Source organism: Haemaphysalis longicornis, unplaced genomic scaffold, assembly GCF_048455015.1.
Source record: "Haemaphysalis longicornis isolate Haplotype H1 unplaced genomic scaffold, Haemaphysalis longicornis Haplotype H1 scaffold_12, whole genome shotgun sequence".
Classification (NCBI taxonomy): domain Eukaryota; kingdom Metazoa; phylum Arthropoda; class Arachnida; order Ixodida; family Ixodidae; genus Haemaphysalis; species Haemaphysalis longicornis.
The window spans coordinates 75532215-75552986 of NW_027526225.1; the positions used below are offsets into that span (position 1 = coordinate 75532215).

Sequence of the window (20772 nt, forward strand, 5' to 3'; positions counted from 1 at the left end):
ACGCCGAGGGACGACGGGTGACAGTGCGAGTTAAAGAAAAGCTCTGCATTTAAAAATTTCCCCATCTCCCCGAAGGGAACTATGTGGTGATGCAAAGCACGGGGGTTCCGTGTTGGTTCCACACCGGAGCAGAACCAGCGCAGGTGGTGTCTGGGAGCAGACTGAAAGTGGCGCAGCGCGCGCACCTGCGTTTAAACAGCTGGAGGAGAGGAGAAGGGAGGAGAGACGCTCATGCGTAGAGGGGGTCTGGACAGCGCAGTAAGAAGGGAGGGACATCACTGTGATGTTTATTTTAGGGCTTCCCCTTTAAGGGCTCCTGGAGCGACAGTGTTACCGGTGTCTTCCTGAGCCGGCACGAGACGAGCCGAGCGGCGAGGAGGAAAGCGGAGTTATCACAGCTGGGTAGGGCTCCTGGAGCGACAGTGTGGCCTGTGTCTTCCTGAGCCGGCACGGGACGGGCCGAGCGGCGAGGAGGACAGTGACGTTATCACAGCTTGCATGGAGAGGAGGACGAGCAGGAGAGGTGTCGACGGACGATGGAGGGTGGAATAAGGGAGGCCTTGCATCTAAAAAAATCTCCAATTTCCCGACGGTAGCTTGTTCCGTGTAGGTTCCATTGTGTTGCCGTTATGTTGTTTCATTCATCAGAGCACGAATGGGAATGTAGTGTGAACCCCCATGGGGTTCACACTACGTAGAGACACACTACATAGAAATGTAGACAGCACAGAGACCGACACCGGCGTTACCTGATCGAACACCTACTGGTTCTCGTCTTTCTTTTTTTTATGACGCCTTTATTTCTGCTTTGTACAGGTTATAAACCTTGCGACAGAAATGGGGGACTTTATGGTGAAGGGGGAGGAGGGCCGCTGTCCACGTCTTCGAGGTGGGGTGGCCCCGACGTCGGCTCTGGATAGAAACGACCGGATCCTCTCTCGTTCTTACAATATTGAAGAAAAGCACGCCAGAACTGGAGTGCGTCCGATGGTCCGAAGTGGGATGGTGGATCTATCCACTCCTTGAGGGTTCCAGGTCGGCGTACGCCGAGAGACTGAAGGGCGTAACTGAACATATTTTGTGGCTTTGCTCTCGTCTTTCTTGATGGCGTGCTCACGCTCCTACTCCGCTGCCCGCCCTCTTCGTCCTCTTCTCTGGTTGAGCTACAAGGCGCGTAGCACTTCCCGCCACAGCTTTCCCACGTGAATTTCAACATCCTGCTCTAAAGTTTTCAGTTCGTCGTTTCCGTTTCCGTTTCCGTTTCCGTTTAGCTTCGCGTGCCTTCGTTGTATCAGTAGCTTCTTGACGTAGTTTGAATGAGTCAAGGACATAAGGCGCGTTCGTAGCACTTGCTCCAGTCTCGGTTTTGTAGCGCAGTGGGGAGAGCGCCGCGCAAGTATCTTTACGGCCAGAGAGTCGTGGGATCGAAACCGGGCACGGCTAACTATTTCATTTTTATATAGTGTAGGGGGAGAGGTACGGACGCCGGACATACATTGAGCAAGAGATGCTTTGCATCTCAAACTCCTGCCCAGAGTTAGCGCCCTAATATTTTGCCATCAAATAGTAGGTCTCTCACTTTGTAAGAATAAGAAACGATGATACGTTTGTTGCTGAAAACGTATTAGTAAAGTGCTTGTACAAGGAATGTCACCGTGCGCGGGTGAGAATCTGCTTGTTCGCGTGGAGCAGACAGAAATCTCTTTCGTATATCAACCAACCGGTTAGCAACAGGAGTTTGTATGGGTGGGAATAATAATGCCATTTTCCCACAAGGTTTGCTCCAAGGGATGACAATGCGGCAGGACGTACGTAACCACAGTCGGATTTATTTTTACATGCAGGCCAGCATACTATACACATATGCACTGTCAAGCACCGAACTACGCTCGTTTGTTAGAGCACTATTTCCGCTTAGCGTTCGAGAAAAAAATCTTTCGAGAAAATTCAATGTGGTCTAGGGAGACGGCAGAAGCGCTTGTTGCGCTTTGTCAATTCCGTTGCGCTTGACCAGCAGTGCCCTCGTCTCTTGGAAAGCAAGTGCATAGTCGCGGGATTTCAGCCTGGATGATAAGTCCAGCCTCACTCCCGCGTGCACCTTTTGGTCCGAGAGTACGAAAGACCAGTAGAAGCGAGCGTCCAGGGTCCGCAAGTCTTCTTCAATTACCTTCTCGCTTGTATAGTCCGGCCAGTGCATGAAGATGCAATCGCCGACGAGAAGGCAGCTTGCGTTTGGTTCTTCAAAAATGTACAAGTGATTAATGTCGATGTGGCCGACTCCCTGGAGCAGCGCGAGGTCGCCGGTCACGTACGCGTCGTCCTGCGTTGGCCCATAAAAAGAAACAAGTAATTGTTGAAACGTTAGCACGTTTGCGGAATTGCAGCTTCAACTGTTTGTATGGATGGAAAGACGTTTCTTAGGGTGCAAATGAAAGTGGGGAATGGAAAGCGGAGCAATAAGAAACAGTTCTACTAACGTGGAAGCTGCCGAAGTGTGGTGTAGTCGTTCGCCAGAGGGGCTGTGGCACCATCTTGTGACTAGTTTCAGTATCAGCCTGGCATTGATAGCGAAAGCCGTCAAGAGAGGGCGGCGGAGCCCCAGAAAAAGGCCCATGAAGAGGCCGTCTCATTGACTTTTCATTAAGGGCAATATTGCAATATTTCATGGCGTTTTTCCTTTTTTATATTGCCGTGTACTTTTTGCCGCCAAGCAAACGCAGCCTCCGTGGCAGTGGCGCAGCGCAGACTCCACCCCCCACACGTAGCATGTAACATCAGGTTCGACGGCCCAATGGGGCAGACACGAGCTTTGTAACTCGACACGCCGGTTCTATCCCGACTAGCGCAAACGGTTATCTTTTCGAAGCCCCTGTATTAGCACGTGACGCCATCATCCTGGAGTAATTACGACGATAATCCGGACACTTAAAGTGTTCTGCACTTGAAATATAATGCCTAGGTCGAACCAGAGGACCAGGGCTAGAGATACAACGACTGCTGCCTTAGTCCTCTGGATCAGTGAGCGCAGATTATGAAGGGCTAAGCTGACCATGTTGTCAGCTGTGCGTCGTTTTAACTTTTTATGTCTCCACACACACTCAACCTTGTCGTGACACAGTAGAGTATAAAAAGGTGGTTGGTAAGAACGGCCAGAGAGGGTGCTATGTACACCTCACATTCCTCCCTCCTCCATGAGGACCAGGCCCCTTGGGCCAATATAAAGGAACGTTTCGTCCATGCCAAAGCAGGAAAACTGGGCCCACGACGACTGCAGCTCCAGTCTTTACATCGACGACGTTCGTACAGAGAGGAGATGCTTAGTGCCCAAGCGGTGCCTGTTGCAGAAGCCGAATGCGACCGGAGACTCTTTTTCGAAAGCGCGTCCTTCACTTTTCCTGACATTTTGAAGCTCCCCCTTCTTTCTTATTTATCTTTTTTTGTGGGTAAAACCACGAAAGTGGAAGTCAGCTCGGCATCAATTCGCGCCAACTGTTTTCATAGAAGTCGTACCATCAAGGCAGGGTCTTTTAAAGACTGGACTCTTCGAGAGGCAACCTAAGCCATCCAATGTCGGTCTATACGTCTGTGTGTCTAACCTTCACTTCAGCCACGCGGCCGAGACGGTAAAACTAAATTTTGGAACTGGAAGTTTACACATCCAAAACCTTTGGAAATCGCTAACATGGAAAACGCATTCGTACATCTAAAAGAAAACATCAGGTACATTGAAGGAAAACCATCAATTCATAGATGGCCCTGGCAGCGTGCTTTTAACAGAGACTCAAATGTGCTTTATCCTTGCGGGATCAAATGAAAATACGCGTTAAACACAATATTTGGGCCAAAAAAATGCTAAAAGAGCTTGAAACCCAAGACTAGAGTTCGAGGCGGTATTCCAAGCCTACCAAAATTGAATGGTTCCAATTGATCGCGCATGAACAGTGGAAGCCCGGAAAACTAAACTGAATAAAACAAAGCCCCATTGTATTTATCCTGGTCGGAACGACACGGGAGAGGATGAGTTGACAGGATAGCGGGGGAGAGTAGATGATTTACGGGGAAGTTCTGTGAAGACATGTACATCGAAGTGAAGAGAATACTTTCTTGCAAATGGAGAAATGTTTGCGTAAAATGGTCTGAGCGAATAGTTGTTTGTACTCGTGTTTTTCCGTAAGTAATGGCGTTTACGTACGTTTTAAATAGCGTTACGTGATGTGCAACCTATGATCGTCTTTCATTCATGCTTTGCGTACTCCAAGAAGTTCATTTTTTTCTGTACTGTATAGGAAATATAAAGTAGCCGCAGTGTAAACTCCGCAGGCTGTATAACACAAACGATGGATAGCTCAAACCACCAGGCGCCCTCCCCCAACAATGTCTACAGAATAAATACTTCGAAAGCTGAACAAAAAACCATTTTTCCCGTCAGTGCGGGTCTCGAAGTGTGCTAAAACGTGGGTGCGACGACGAGTACTCCCATTTGAAGAGAAGGCTTCCCACAAATTGGACACACTCTACGTAGCTGTAATGGTAATAACTGACACTTGGTGGTTTTTAAGAGGACTGTTGCTAGTGAGACGCGCTCCAATATTCCATAAATGATACGCTATGCATCGCCCTCTGCCACTCCCAAACCGAACTTTGGCGCCCAGATATTAACTCAAAGATATAGCTCCTTTCTTTCCACTATATTCATCAGGTAGTTGTAGCAGAAAAGAGGCCTTTTTTGATGATTGGACTGTACTTATTAAAAGCTCAACATGGCAATCTGCCTGCCCTGCCATGTACCAGCTCTGTCAGTAAAAATAGCCTTTCCTGCAGAAAAAGCAGAGTGAAATTAATTCTTTTATCTAGCGGAATACCCATTTCTGGTGCTGCTAGAAGCATGAAATAATTGCAGATCAGCGCAAGTAAGCACATCTACTTTTGACAACTTATTCGTGCGTACATATTCGAGCGTACACAGGAAAAAAAGCTGAATTTTGAGCGCGTATGTTCGCGATAGAAGTGTCGCTTTTGCAGGAAGTGCACGCAAAGGGGACAAGAGGCCTTACCGTGGGGTGGGGATACACCTTGGGTGACGCTCTAAGGAGCGTTCGCATGACGTTGAAGGTCATTATGACGGCCCGGCCTTGACAGTAGGTGAAGTACTCCTCCATTGGGGCGTCGTCCGTTCTCACAAAATAGCGGCTGCCCGGTTCCCTCTCCACTGGCTGGCCACCCAAAACGTAGCAGTGCAGGCGTGCGGGCTCCCTGGCGAACTCCTTCTGCAGGTACTGGCTAAGCTGAGACGCAGGAATGAGAAACCGGAGTAAGTCGTCAGGCGTTAGCTGCACCAATATGCGGGTATGACAATAAGAACGCGGAAACAGCTCTTCCGTCGTTAGCAGTACTGATATGTGGATATAAAAAAAAGAATAAAAAACCGTAGCCGAATTGTAAGGTGTTAGCATAGGCGTAATCTTAGCTTGTTCGATAATAATTGAATAAATACTGGGCAGCCTAAAATTAAATCAGGGCACAAAGACGAAAGACGAAGCACAAACCTTGAAACTACCTAATTAATTTTTTTTCTCCTTGCCTTGTATATTTATACTCCCCTCTAGCTACGAATGTTATTTTCTGGGTAAGTGTCAGCTAGACGACCATTGCCTTCGGTAAAACATTAGAACACATGATGAGGCCCATTTCATGGACTGCCAAGAACACTGCGACACGAAGGCTTCTGATCAGAAAACGTTTTAAGTAGAAACGTTAAACATACCTGTTTGCATACATATTTCATTTATGTATTTTAGGTTTTATTCTAATTGAACTAGCTCCTGATTTACCAGCTCCAAACAAACGCGTTCGTAACCGAAATTTTATTAGCTTGGTACAGTGTGCCAGTCGTTCAAACTCTTAACTAGACATCAACTACGGCCCCAGTAACTGAGCCCATAACTTTCGGTTAACAGCGTGGCTTTCATTGAAGGCTATAGCGTCGATGTTCGCAGGCATATTGCCATTCACCTTGAACGGGTGAACGATGACATCGTCGTCCAGCTTGACGATCACCGGCACGTTGGGACAGCGGTCGGCCACCCATTGCATACCGTTCACCCACTTGGGAGTTATGGTCCTGTAGCTGTCTTCTAACGGGAACACCACCAGGTCGCCAAGGGCGTCCGCCTCAAAGTTGAGCCAGGCGTCGAGGAGTGGGTCCTTGGCACGGCGACCCACAAAGAACACGGCGGCCCAGTTGAAGCGTCTCGCGGCCGCCTCCTCGACGAGGGTGTCGCGCAGGACCGCCCGCCGTCTCCATTCTCGTGAGCAGGCGTGCACGAAGAACAGGACATCGATGCCCTCACGACAGCGCGCTTCCACGGCCCAGCCTCCGCGGTGCGGAAGCCGCGTCGCTTCATACTGCTCGCCCTCACGTAAAGCAGCCTGACCGACTTCGTGGCTCCACTATTCGATGTGCTTCAGATTCTCGTCCTGAAGCAAGTCCTTCAGCGCTGTAAAATTCCCCAGCTGGAAGAACGCGAACACGCTCACGATCGTGACAAGGATGAAGACGGTATTTCGCCTGCGGGACAACTTTCTGCAGGCTTTTTTCATGGTGAAGTCTCGGAATGCGAAAACCAAGCAACCGACCGCCATTTGGGTGATGATGACCACAATGATGATGATGATGATGGCCTTCTTTGGCAAATAACCACTAATTGCTTGAGGAATGCCCAAAAACTTATAACAAATCCAAGGAAACCTCAGAATCGATAAGGAGAGAGGAATGCGAACTTTGTATATGCAAACTAAATGCCATTGAGGGTCATTTTAATTTTTTAGATGCATGGAATTTTTCGAGTATTGCTGCAGGGTATGTTTCCGTGTTGTTCGGGTAATTCCTCAGGGGCCCTCTATTGATCTTTGGTGCATACGGGCGCGATTTTGAATGTGTTGCTTGGAATCGCATTTATAATTGTGTAGTGCGACGGTGGTTTTGGCTGCGTCGGATTTTGCCATGTTCCGCCTGTGTTTGGAGTACCAGCAGTGCTGTGCTTGTGTCGAAATACTTCTAATATTTGTACATGGACTGTTCTTTTTCTTCATTATAAGCATTTTATTTGCAAGCAAAGGTATTCTCGTACTTTTAGATCCCTTTTACGTGCACGCAGCATAAAAACGCGCTTAGAGTTTGACATCACACCTGAAATGGCGGACTTGTGGCCATGTTTGAACGAAGTATCACCCAAGGAGGTGGCCGCGTACTATGTTGATGGTTTAGACTTCCGAGGTATACTTTACGCTATGGAGTCAAAAGAATACCACAGTACGATACACATCGCCGGGCACAGAGGCCTGGCTTGCTGAAGAATATTGCTGAATGTGACACACAGGCTATCGATAATGTCGCCGCCAATGCACATGCGCAGGGGTTGTCCTGCCATTTCGCGCCACGCTGTCTTAGGACCACTGAGCACTCCTCATGAGTTCAGAATTTAATGCGACTCACGCCCTATGAACCGCGTCGGTTTGAGTTGCAAATCCCAGTAAATGCCCTTCGTGGGTATTTTAACACGAGGGTTTTGTGTTCGGGTACACCGAGATCTCACTCTTATCATATTCGTCACGGAAGTGACGTCGCAAGGAGGAGGAGGAGGAATCAACGTTTCTTGAGCCCAAAACGAAATCGGTGGTGCACGCTGGCACCAGACGGGGTGGTTCCCTCCCATCGCTCAAGGGGTTGGGGATTGCGGGGGTTGTGGGGAAAGGGAGGAGGGGGGGTCTTAAGTTCTGTACACTCTGCCAAAATGTGCGGCTGGGTGCCCCTCTCTCTTTTGCAAAACGGACAGAGCGTATAGTGTTCCGCGGGGTACATGCGGTTCATCAGTACGGGATGCGCAAGCATCCCGTACAGATGAACCGCATGTACCCCGCGGTACACTATACGCTCTACCACAACATATGACTAGCACAACATATGAGCAAGCCGTAAAGACAGCACGCCGCAAAACAGCACCAACATAACATTTTGTAATGGAAGAGCGCAGGCAAAAAACATCACGCGACAACACAGAAAAGCGACAAAACGTGTGTGATAACAATGATGCAGATTGACTGTGTCCAGAAGCGGTTTGGCTGGTTAGGTTAAAATTAGTTTGTTTGGTTTTAACCAACCAGTAAATCTCTGTCGCTTACTGACAATTCACCGTCACTGTTAATCGATAATAGTAACTCTGGCTAGTTGGTGAGGGGAAACTGTGTCACCGGTTGGGTCAAATCTAGGGGTACTGCTCTTTCACACCGGAACAACGCCAGCGAGGGCAGCTATCCTGCATGGGCTGATTCTGTAATGTTCTTTGTCCAAACAGCCGAACCGCGTCTGCTCATTGTATTGTCTGAGAGACCCTAGCTAGTCACTGAGGGGAAACGGCTTGGCTGGTTGGGCGAAAACTAAGACTGACTAATAGCATGCAAGTTCTCGGCGACGAGTGGACTCCATTTTAACCGTCACACTTCCGGCGTGCTGTTTTGTGCTTGTGCAGTTTTGACACTTTACTATTCTGCCGGTTCTGTTTTGACGTTTTGCTTTTGGGTCGCAGTGCTGTTTTGTCACGCTTAACAGAACACCATGCTGTTTTGTCACATACAAAAGAAAGGTAAGGAAAGACGCGCTTTGCTTTGAACACACATGCCTTTATCTCATAAACCGCATATCGGAATACATTCAGATCGTTTGTAGATGCGTTTGCTTAGTGCGCAAAAAATCGTCGCATGGGTTGGTTGTTTGTTTGCGATTAGACTTTTGAATGTTCGACGATCTATTTGACGCACTTTCGGCAATCATGATGAAAATTTTTCCGAAGATGAAAGACTTCGTGCATGGTTGGCACATTTAGGTATTTTTGTCGCGTTAGGAACATTGCTTTTCGAACTATTTTTTGTGCGGTCTTCATATTTAGGGGGTGACGTATGACACGCATATTTTTTTATTTCGTCAGATCGTTTTTTTTAGTTTTTATTAACAGCAGAGCTGTTAGGGCCGACGTACATCTGTTTGCTGTACACAAAAACACCAAATCCCAACGAAAAATTGGGCCCATCTCCCCGCGAGGGGGACTCGAGTAAATGCGTCGCATAGGGGGTGGGTGTAGTGCGTTAACGTTTAGTGTTTGGGGAGTTGGTGGTAGTGAATGCGTTGTATCAGCAGCTTCTTGACGTAGTTTGAATGAGTCAAGGATATAAGGCGCGTTCGAAGCCTCCCACTCTGTGTCGGCTTTGTGGCGCAGTGTGTAGAGCACCATGTACATTGCGTTCCTCCCGCAGGGTCGAGGGATCGAAATCAGGCGCCGGATAGTATTTTTTTTTATACAGTGTAGGGGCAGGGGTGCGGACTACAACTACGGACGTAAAGGCGGGTGACATCGTGAGTTACTGAAATGCCCCGCGTTTAAAACAACGAGCCCACGCCTTGCACAAGAAGTATAAAAAACATCCCCCTCGCGAGGGGCACGATCGAATGCATAGCATTTCCGAGGGGGTGCGCCGGCAAGTCGTGTCTCTTGATCGCGGGACCCGTGTCGCCATCTTTCGGAGGCGCGGCACAACTTGTGGCGCTTTCGAAACAAACCAGAAATGAGTGAAGGATATAACGCGCGTTCGGTGCATCGAAATCTGGGTCGGTGATGTAGACGCGCGGCCGACGCGACAATATTTCCGCGAAACTGTTTCCAAGTTCATTGAAATTCAGAGAGCGAAGTTTTCGGTTCCTGAGTGGTTGCCAAGGGTGGAACCCCTCGCCATGCTTAGGGAATTTTAAATGACAACGCCAATCCATCATGGCATGGCGGCCTTTTTGTAGATTGTGTGTTTTCTGTAGTACCTTTATGTTGTGTTGCACTGTCGAAGACCGGCAATAAAGAAAGAAAAAAAAGGTTTCGTGGCTCAGTCGGTAGTGCGCCGGGCACCTTGCGCTCCGCCCGCGGCGTCATGGGTTCGAAACCGGGCGCCGGAAACTGTTATTTCTTTTATAGTGTAGTGGCCTGGCTGCGGACTACGACAAGGCGCGCCTGCGGACTAAGACAAGGCACGCCAACGCCGCGTGACATTGTGAGTTACTAAAATGCTATGCATTTAAAACAACCAGCGCAAGAACGACGAGCACGAGGAAGGCTACAAACACAGCGCTGCACTCACAAATTGAATTTTTTAATTAAAAAGTAAACATACCTACACAAAACAGCGCGAATTTTAAAACAGTTCAATTGAGAAGGGATCATTACGCAAGCCTGCATTTCGTCAAGTCACAAGTTCTGCAAGATAACAGACTTCGCTTTTGTACAAGGTCACAGAAGGTTGGCTTAGACAAGTTTCAAACTTTTTAGACATATAAAAAGCAATAGCCGCCAGGTTGAGCAATATCAGCCCAGCAAATGTAAATGTAAAAGCAATTTTACATATCTAAAAATTCTGAAGCTTGTATAAGCCAACCATCTGCGACATTGCACAAAAGCGAAGTCTGAAATCTTGAAGAACGCGTTGGTTGACGAGTTGTAAGCTTGCATTCTGATCCCTTCTTGAATTGAACTATTTTGACATGCGTGGTGTTTTTTGTATATACGTTTACTGTTTTCAATAAAACATTCAGTTGTGAGCGCTGCACTGTGTTTGTAGCGTTCCTCGTCCTCGTCTTTCTTGCGCTGGTTTTTTTTTCATGAACCCGCACCAAATCGGAAAAGTCGCCATCAAGGTACTTTCGGCGAAGTTTGGCTTCACTTTAACGCAGTTTTGAGGCCCGAAAGCTTCCACGCTTCGCTCAGGGGCCTTTAGTAAGATATGTAGAAGTTCATTTTTCTTAAGTCATATTGTTTACTGCAAAATGTTCTTCGGGTCCATTCTCCGCATTATGTTTGTAAACAAGGGTGACTTCGTATTTTTTTAGGTGATTACGTTTCAATTTTCCAAGGTATGAAGGTAAATCCAAGGTATAAAGGTAAACATAATCCAAGGTAAAGGTAAACATATTCCAAGTAGATCCAAGGTATAAAGGTAAACATATCCCTGTGGTCTGGTCCTCCGAATTATGGTAGGCATTGTCCTGGCGTCTGGCCCACAAAATATGCACTGTTCTTCCCAATAATCCCCGATAGCATGTGCTATACTGTCTCCGTATATTGCAGTTTACCTGGTAAAGGCAGCGACAGTTGGGTATGGGGCAGTTTTGGCTTAATATTTCACTTTGAGGCTTGCATCTTTAGCTGGTGCCGACTGCTTTACGCGCAATTACACCTCAAAACTACTGATTCCTGGCGCATCCTTGAAGTAGGCATGTGCTACGTAAAAAATAACAGCCGCCACAACAACCGCTCGTGCTCCAGTGCTTGCAGTGTGCGGAGGCACTAGTGAATTCCGCAGCTATTCTGAAAACCAAGGTTTAAATCGCATCGTTTACCTTCTCATTATGCACCCTTCACAGCGGCGGCGATTTCCTTGACCTGAGAACCGCAGCAACGATGGTTTTTCGCAAAATGGGGCCCTTAAGAAGGCTTTCCAGTTAACCTACTTTTTTAAAGCAAAGTTGTCTACCTTCACCAGCCGACGGCTCTTTCGCGGCGTGCGGGACAATAAACCTCCAACGCGGCGGAGGCGGTTGTGGAGGTGGAGCGGGGGGGATGTTTCACTTAAAGAGCACGCTCTGATGACACGGCGAATTTACCCAGCGTTCCCGGCGCGGAGGTGCCAGCTCGCTGGCGGGCGCGCCGGCATGCAGCTTTTTCGTCTGCTTTAGCGACGGTTGTTTTGGGCCTGTTTTGTCGCAGCGTCGTATCCATCGCGCGCTTGATTCGCACGGCTTGAATAACTTCTTTGGCAGCACCTGCAGGGTTATCCGGACCCGACGGATTTAAGTGATAGTACGGCAGAGATACGTGAAGGATTGGTTTGCAGTGCGGGAATACAAAATGTAGAGGCAACATAAAGAGATCTGACCGATAGAGGAAAGCTGCTTTTGAGCACTGCTTGCCACGATGGGACTCCGTTTTCTAAATTGATGAAAATCAATTCGGTTGTGCTTTAAGAGGTAATACAAAAGGCGGGAGGAGCAATTGGTCCTGAAAAATAGCGATTATAAAAGTTCTCTCTGCTTTCTCCCAATTCTCAAACTTACTAAACCAACTAGTTTAGATAGGTATAAATGCGAATCATTAAGCTCACATGTCGAATTATTTCCGTGGCTGCGCTTGTGTCCGGTGGTGGTGTATCCCCGAGCTAGCACATCAGGATGGCTAGGTTCTACTGTCCGACCATTAAAAGAACGCTCCTCTCCGTTTTCTCTCACTTCCGACTCATGACATGGCTACGGCGGCGGCTTCCACCGTTCCAGCCCGGCCGTGTCCGACTCTGCTGCTTTCGGGACGCCGCCCCAGCAAATTCCAAGTAACGGCTGGCAGAGTCTCTCGTTTCACACTTTGTAGAGCCACGTGTGTGAATTCAAGTGACCTTGCTTATGCAATTGTTGTGGGTGTCGTTTAAAGCTTCGCTTTCCAACAACCTTCACAGCGTGCGTTGGAGACAATTTTTTACGCACTCCGCATCAGCAAAGATGATGAGCAGAGAGAGAGAATAAACGTTTAATAGAACAAACGGCGGTGGTGGAGTCATCGCCCGGTGGGTTGAGTTCGCCTCGTCCAGGTACCCTTGGGCTTTGGCTACAGCCCTCGCACAGGTGACCACAGAGATCTGGTGCGGGGGGCCATCCAAGAGAGAGTTTTAGCAAAGCGTCGAGCGGACGCTAACCCTGCCGCGGCAGATTACGGGAACACGAATGCGGATGTGCGGGCGGTGAATGCTATGAGGTTGCCTCTCAGCAGGAGCAAATGCGAGGGCTCTGCGAGGCATAGGCGACCGTCCCGCCGAACAAATGCGCATTCGCCTCGGTGGGTCGCGTCACCCGCCACCATTGCGTTAGCGCCCGCTATTTGCTATGCTAAAACTCGCTAATGGCTAAGGTGACGCCCCATCACAGTCACACCATACGTACTTTTACATAATTAGGCAGGGCACAAAAAGCGGCATACTGCGGGATCTATATGATTTACATGTAGCCGTGGTCTACATGATTGGTAAAGAGATGGCCTCTTCAGATGGCCTCCATTAGGGCTGAGCCCAAGTTTTCAGCCTTCCCGCTGTTTTGCCGTAGGTTAAACGCTTCCCCTTCCATTAAAGCTTGCAACAACCGCTTTACCTTCATGGCTAGCGACATGCCGGCAAAGGTAAGCAAATACACAGGAGGACAAGTATATGGCCCCATGGTGCCTTGTAAGAAGATCTGTTTGGCTCCCTAATAGGTTTTTCCTCTTTTTCGTCCTTGAATAATGCAATATAAATTTGATCATGGACATACCCAACATTTCAATCGTAGATTTGCCCATTACAAAAGAAAAACGAGAGGAAGGCGAGAAAGAAGGACTAGCCCGTCGGCGACATTGATACCACAAGACGCCAGCTGCTAAGACAGCCGAAGTCACATCTTCTGCCAGAGAAGCAACCACTTGCGAATACCTACCTAGTCACGCACGTAAGTCTGCTCATGGTGCTTTTGTACGTGACGCAGGCAGCACGTCGAGTGCCGGTGCTCGCCCCAATGGCTCGCCAGGCGAGAGTCATCCAAGAGTACTCCGCGCCGAGGAGTAATACTACGACCCCAGGGAAGAAACGATGGAACCAGACTTCGGCAAAGAGGTCACCATTGGGGAGACCGCAGACGCCGGGGAGAAGAGGGAGCCCAAGCAACAGCGCGGAGCCATCGCGGCCGGACAGGGTTGAGTTCCCGCACACGTCACCAAGCAGGAACTGCGCCTTCTCCAGAATGAACGGGCAGAACGAACGAAAGCTGCGTCCACGACAAGCTGCGAGGCGTCGGAGGTAACCAGGACTACCAATTTATGCAGCTGCAGCCTCGAGAACGCGAAAGGCGATGGATGGTTTCTCAACGACATCGCCGCGCGCAGCTCCAACCTCGGATGGCAGCTCGTCTACAGGCTGTTGAGCAAGTGCGCCTTTTGCATCTCCCAAATGCTGTCCCACTGCCGCGACATCAGGGACAGCCTCAGGCGTGCAGTCACCGTCAACGCGGGAGCTGAAGCGCTGGGCGTCTACCTCAACACCAGAGGCGACGGTAGCGCTGGGTCCATTCAACTCTTCGAGAACGCCCGGCTAATACGAGGGGTGGCGGCACCGTGGTTCGGGTGCTCGAGTCTCGCCCTAGTGCAATCTGGACAGGCGGTGTGTGATGAGTCCTTCCCTGACCTTTCGCGAAAACGGCATGATAGTGCCGCAGAACTACGGTTATTGCTTCAAACTTGAAGAATCATACATATAGCCGGAGAGGAACATTGCAATACGAAAGATTACGCTATCTTAAAAAAATTTAATCTGTCTGGGTAACAACGCATTATTTTGGAGTGTATTCTCAAGCCAGAAAAAATAACTTCAGCACCAAATGTCTCACCCGAGTCTGATGAGCGCTAACAATTAAATCTTTGTGTTAATCTTCGGGTTTCTTTCAAAGCCGCTCGCGACGTAATGAATATAAGCGTACAGCCAAGTTGAAGTAGCACCTCAGATTTGAACCACACAGACAACAGCTGGTACTGAAAGAATGGTCCAAAAATGAAATCATTAAAGCATCAACTGCCGGAGTGAAGAAACCTGTACGGAATTTCAAAATCGGAAGAACGGCTCTCATTAAGTTGTTGTCACCGCAGTAGGGAACACATCCAGAGAACACGGTGTAGAGCGTCAATGTACATAATGAACTTGGAACAGTTATATAAGTAACGTACAAGACGATAGACGAGTGTCCATAGGAAGAATGGGAAGTCTATATTACGAAGGGTGTCGACAAGGGAAACAATCTCCCTGTAGGTATTGCACATTTTTAGACAAAATGTAACGACAGGTAATTCGACAGAAGTGGGGCGAGAGCAAATGAGAATGATTCAACAACTTGAGATTTGTGGGTAGCATCGTCTTGGTGAGTGATTGTCGAAACGAACTGCAAAAATAGTTGAGGACATCTGCTCAGGAAGAGTTCAGGAATTAAAGGGAAACAGTATCAAGTCGATAGTACGCAGAGAGCATCTCCTTCAGCCGTAGCAATTAATGACAATAAAACGGGAGGAAATATGCCTTGTCCAAGTTCGGTGCTCCTATCGAAACCACGGAAAAAATATTAGCTGTAGAACTTCTAAAGTATGGGGAGCAGGTTACGAAAATTTTGAAGTAGAAACAGTGCGCTACTTTTATAACTGAAACGAAAAAGCATACCGCCGGCTCGTACTACCGGGGAAGATTTGCGGGGAGGTTGTGAGTATGGGCCAAGCCCCTCGAAAGGGCTCTGATATTTTCTTAGAGAGCCATGGAAGCACGAATGATGTCTATTACGCTTAACGATATGCATCGAGGTATGCGTTTTGCTTTTATGTCTTCATCAAGGACATTGGCGGTTCAGAGGTGGCGGTGCTTGGCGCGTCATTGGTACTTTTACAAGGCCTTGCTGTCAAGAGATCGATGAGCTGTCTAAGCAGGCACTATGGCGACTTTCGACAGTGCCCTGTAGGCCATCGCAAAACCTTAATTTTGATTGGCGTCGGAGAGCGGCGTACTCCGCCGCATGCTTGTGGATTGCGCTTGGTGCGTACTGAGTCGAACATTAGGCTTGCCTTTATTTTCAATCCTATGCCTAGCTATGCCTAGCTGTGTGGGATAACATTTGGTGCCTGGTGTGCCATGGCGACCGCTTTTTTGTCGGAGTTAATTCTCGTAGACAGGTTCCACCCAGTAATGGTATTGCTTGACCTGCGAGGAGTCACCATCCTTTATTGGGCCTGTTCAGTGGATACTGCCGCGCCAAGTTGGGACCTTGATTCCGATTTGTGTGATGCCATGAACATATCCCAAATCCTACGTGATACTGGCCCACGTGATGTCGAGTGACACTCAGAGAAAGGACAAACCTTGAAATGCGGCCCTGTGCTGTCACCGGTGCGAGTTGGGATGGCTGGGTCATTTAGGAGTGCGAGGTTTGCATTGGTTTATGATGTTGCGTGAGTCTTAGCATCTGCTGCTGTTGTGCGTGCACGGACAGATTTGGTGGGTCATATTAGGTTTCACCAGCACAAGGAGTTGGAAATTCTAGCTTCATGGAAAGCTCCCTGTAGGTTTTTCTCTATGCTGAATACACTGATTCACAAATATGCGGAGAAAAATAGAAACATGAAGGATGTCTACAAACTTTCTTCTTATTTTGAGAGAGGAAATATAAAAGGAAAACATAAAACGTTGTACAATTGGCGTCATGAAACAGGAAATAAACGCAAAAAGCAAAACAAGAAATTATGCTTTCGTCGCGAAAAAACACCAGCCCTTTGAACTAGCTACTAAGGCTATTGTCTGTGAGGAAAATGTATCTGATTACCATGAACGGCCCCAGGTCTATTTTAAGGGTGAAACCCCTTAGGGGTCGTCGGCGTCGCATGTCGTCGTCGTAAGCGTCGTCTCATGTAGTCACAGCAGTGAAACACCGGGAAACTCGCTTACGCCTCGCCCTAGAACGTAACGCGGACTAACAGAACGCCATGACCCTTGTTTACGCCTCGTGCAGGAGCGCTTCTTACGCGTACTAATGAAACACCGAGAGCCTCGTTTACGCCTCGTGCTAGGGAGCTTCGTGCTTCAAAGAAAAAAGACTTTGGCACCAAAGCTCTGTACCTCTACACCGAACGGTATTATCTCCATTGGCAAAAACGCCAAGGCGCCAAGAATACACTTGTGCACTGCATGCATCGCCCCAGGTTTCACGTTAGTGGAGATTCCGGAACTTCTCTTATCGCAATAATGGGGAAGTCGAGTGCATTGTTGGGAAGTCAACCAGGGCAGTGCTTTGTGTCAGAACACCTGCTGTGTCAAGAGAATGAATCAGCAAGCCACCAAACGAAGTTACGCATTCCTTTCAACGAAATAAAAACACGAGAAAGGCTTATAACGAATACAGATAGCGCCACATTTCTCCTTTCTCTAACCTTAATTTCCGGTAGTACCGGTCGATGCCCGGGTGGGTCCCTTCACTACAGGCACCATTAGGTATAACACCTGCTCAGGTATTTTTTACTCTCCATCAATAGCTAGTTCACCATGAAATTGTACACAAACAGAAACTTCTGCCGGCTGTCAATACATTGGCTCCTTCCGAAAGCATGTGGTAATGAGAAACGGTTGGAACTCGTGTTTTATTGATATGATACCAGTAGGAATTGTGCCAAGCTGGTGCGTTCAAACGAGTGGACATTTGTATAGGTAACATTCATCCAGTCGCATTTGTCAATCAGTAATGCAGATATCGACTATTCCCTAGGTTCACCAAATACACATATCTGCAGAATGCAGTTGAATATCTGCACCGTTCAGCGAGATAACCAGAAATTACGGAAACACAATTTACTAGTTTACGTCTGTCACGGTTCGAGCTTCGGGTAATTCCGCCTTATCGTGTGCTCCCGACGTTGCAAGTCCCCAGAGATAGCAGTTTTTGCTGGGCTTACGAGTCAGTCGACGAGTGTATCGCTCACTTGAGTTTACAGGTGCAGATAATATGGAATCCCACGACAGGCGCGTGGGCCAGATATTCCCAACAGATGCCCAGTGCAGGAATATTCAAGGAAATTCCACGTCCGTAGGTGTGTCAGTAAAACTCCCACTCGCCTTTTGATGCGCGTGTGAGGACAGTATCGTTAAATTGGTTTTTGGAGAACTGTACGGGCGGCATTTGGACATTTAAAAAAATGGATATATCAAAGGGCAATATAAGAGGAATCTGTAAAATCACGAAATTTTCCCGAAATTCTGATCCTCCCCATTTGGTAGTTATTACAGAAAAATATTTTAAAACACTGTTTAGGTACGTGCATAAGTTACATGTAACAAGAAAACCAAATTAAATATCTCAGCTGGCCTGCGGTAAACAAGAAATATTTGAAAGAAATTTGAGTGTTTTTACTCTCTCCCAGGTATAATTAAAAAATAATCAGCACGTTCGAGTTCCAAGACATCAAAATTTGCTCACAAAATATGAAGTAGTTTGAACCATCAGTTTGGCGAGGCGTTGCCATCCGCTGTTAGGCCTTTTCGGCTCGTCAGACGTGTCATTAAAAAAAATAATTTTGTGGAGTAACATCCGTAAATTTAGCTTTTCGGATTTATATTTGTAACCATTGTCAACAAAAACCAGCGAGATATCTATATCTCTAACGCGGATATTGAGGAATATCCCAAAACACAAAATATGCTCCAAAATGCCGATTTGCACCATTGGTGGTGGTTAGGAGAAAACCAAAAAAGCACTTTTTAGAGATTCGTAAGACCTACATATATCCACAAAAGCACTGGGAACTTTACCAGGTTGAGTGGGGTTATCACAAATTTCTGTGCACTACCACTTTTCGCTGTTACTTCTGGAATTTTCAAAAAATTGTCCTTATGTAGTTCCTATGCGATGACTTAAATGTGCTCACAATGCTGCTTCGCTGCTTCTACGAGGGGCAGCAACGTACTTTGCTGCTTCTACGACTGGCATGCTAATTTTACTAAAGAAGTCCTCAGTGTGCGTCTTTAACGCAGGTTTTTAAGCCGAAAATTGCAACGCGTTTACTAGCCCACATACATTCCCTTCCGAGTCAGCAAAACAGCTCCTGGTGCAAATGAAAATACTTACAAATGTAATATCTGATTGTAACACGGCCATTCAAAAGTTTCCGTAGGCCAATTATCGCGGGCAGGGAACAAAAATTATGATTGATTGATTGTAGCGTTTAACCCGCCGATGCAACGTAGGCCTTTAGGCGCGGCCTAGTGGAGCGCTGCGGATTAATTGTGACCTCCTGGAAATTTTACGCGCGCTGAAATCTCGTACACGCGGGCAATTTTTCTCTTTTCGCCTCCATCAGAAAAGTGTCCACTGTGGGCGCGTATCGAACCCGCGACCTTGTGCTCAGTAGCCCAACACCTTAGCCAATGGGCTACCGTGGCGGGTAACCTAAATTGTCCACCTGCACACACCAAAATCCCCGGTAGAACCCGCATGGAATTCGGCGCACGCTGCCCGGGAGGGTAACGAGGCCGTCCTCATATGTCGAGGGTTTATATCCGAGCCGGGGCAACCGCGTTCCCCTACCATAGTACCAAATCCGCGAGAGACGGAATGGTCTCACATCGAGAAATAAGCATGCTCTAGCGCCTCTTCCACAGAAAACTCCCGTCAGCAAACGTGCTGATCACAATCGCACAAGAGCACTTGTGACGACTCCTCCAAACCCAACTGCTTTGCACACCGAGCCACACTCAACCTCATTAACCATCGCTCTTACCCTTCACCGAACAGCAAAGCCTGCGGAGCCCTTGCGACTGTTCACGACATTATATGGGGATGCTTCGAAGACCCTTTCCCACATTTCCTCCAATGAGCACTGGCAAAAGGCACTGGCGAGCTCAGAGCAGGAGATCCAAGTCTGCCGAAACACTAGATCCGCCAACGTCCCCGCCGGTAGAAACTGGCAGCCACGACAGCCTTCTAACTGCGCAAAGCTCACATAAAGTGATTTACGTCTCTTTTAAGGGCGCAGACCTTTGTCTCGCGTTCGTAGACTGAGCCGCGTGGCCTTCGTCGTACCCGAGCGAACGATGATTGGACCAAAGAGTGTAACAAAAAGCGAACGATGAAGGAGAGTAAAGGAGGAGAGTGCCACGAAATCGAATGTGAAAGGCGGTTCTCCGTAGGGGCGCGAGCCAACGGTCTCCGATTGTGTGCGGTCGGGGAGAAGAGGGGACAGAATGCTGTCCGCGCACGAGGCGCTCGACCGTGCTACACTTCGCGAAAACGATGAATGGGGCGTGCGCGTGACTATTATGTGCGTTCGCTTAAGACACATTTCGCGGTCCCTTCCCGAGACGAGACACTCTTCGCGCCGCCGACAGAGAGGCTCATCATCACTGCCGTATACAGAACCTTGGAGTGAGTGCTGCCTCAGCGCACTGCTGCTGCGCCGAAATATCGCTTTAGGGAGTATCTTAATTGCCAGCCATTTTTTAATCGTCAGCAGGAATTATGCATCAATCAGATGCGCACAATGCCGGGTATTCTCTATAAGATATATACAGTTAAGTATGGGTATAACGAACTTGCAAGAAATTGCCGAATTTAACGAAGTTTTTCACTTCCCAATTCCTACCGCCATAAAATCCCATTCGTGTGCGACCTCTATGTAACGAAGGCGTTGCGGCGGTTAACCTCGATATAACGAACTCGCTAAGCTGCTCATAATTGTTTTTGCAATTTATTGAAAAATAGGCCGGAGGAATGCACTAATTTACTGAATACTAGCACTACTTTAGAGAGCCAGCAGCTATGAAAACGTCCAGAATTGCCAAGAACAATATTCGTCCATTCGATGACGATGAAAGGAGCGGCTAGTGCCATCTCAAGTCACTTGTTTGAATGGGAAATGAGGGGTTAATCGAATTAGGATGGAACTAAAGGTAGGCCGTCAAGAAAGCCAGGGAAAGCAAAGGGAAGAACGTGGTAGGTCATTTATTATCCTTGAAACAAATCGTTTTTTGAAAGAAAGGAAGTGGAGAAAAACATGGCCGTGGCTCGAGTCGAGAGTGGTCGAAAGTGGTCGACACATGTCGAGAGTGGTCGACCAGTGTTGAACCCTCTTAAGCTCCCCATGGCACCAA

The 20772-nt window shown here is 48.0% G+C and overlaps 1 protein-coding gene across 1 annotated transcript in view; it reads right to left on the bottom strand.

Moving 5' to 3' along the window:
- Positions 1-1957: 1957 nt before the first annotated feature.
- LOC144161682 (uncharacterized) overlaps positions 1958-20772 on the bottom strand; it is a 41193-nt gene continuing 22378 nt past the window's right edge. Inside the window, exons 4-6 of the mRNA XM_077692307.1 lie at positions 6013-6429; positions 5055-5285; positions 1958-2320 (exon numbers count right to left, since the gene is read on the bottom strand). Of these exons, the coding sequence (XP_077548433.1) occupies positions 1958-2320; positions 5055-5285; positions 6013-6429 (1011 nt within the window). The remainder of the gene's footprint in view (positions 2321-5054; positions 5286-6012; positions 6430-20772) is intronic.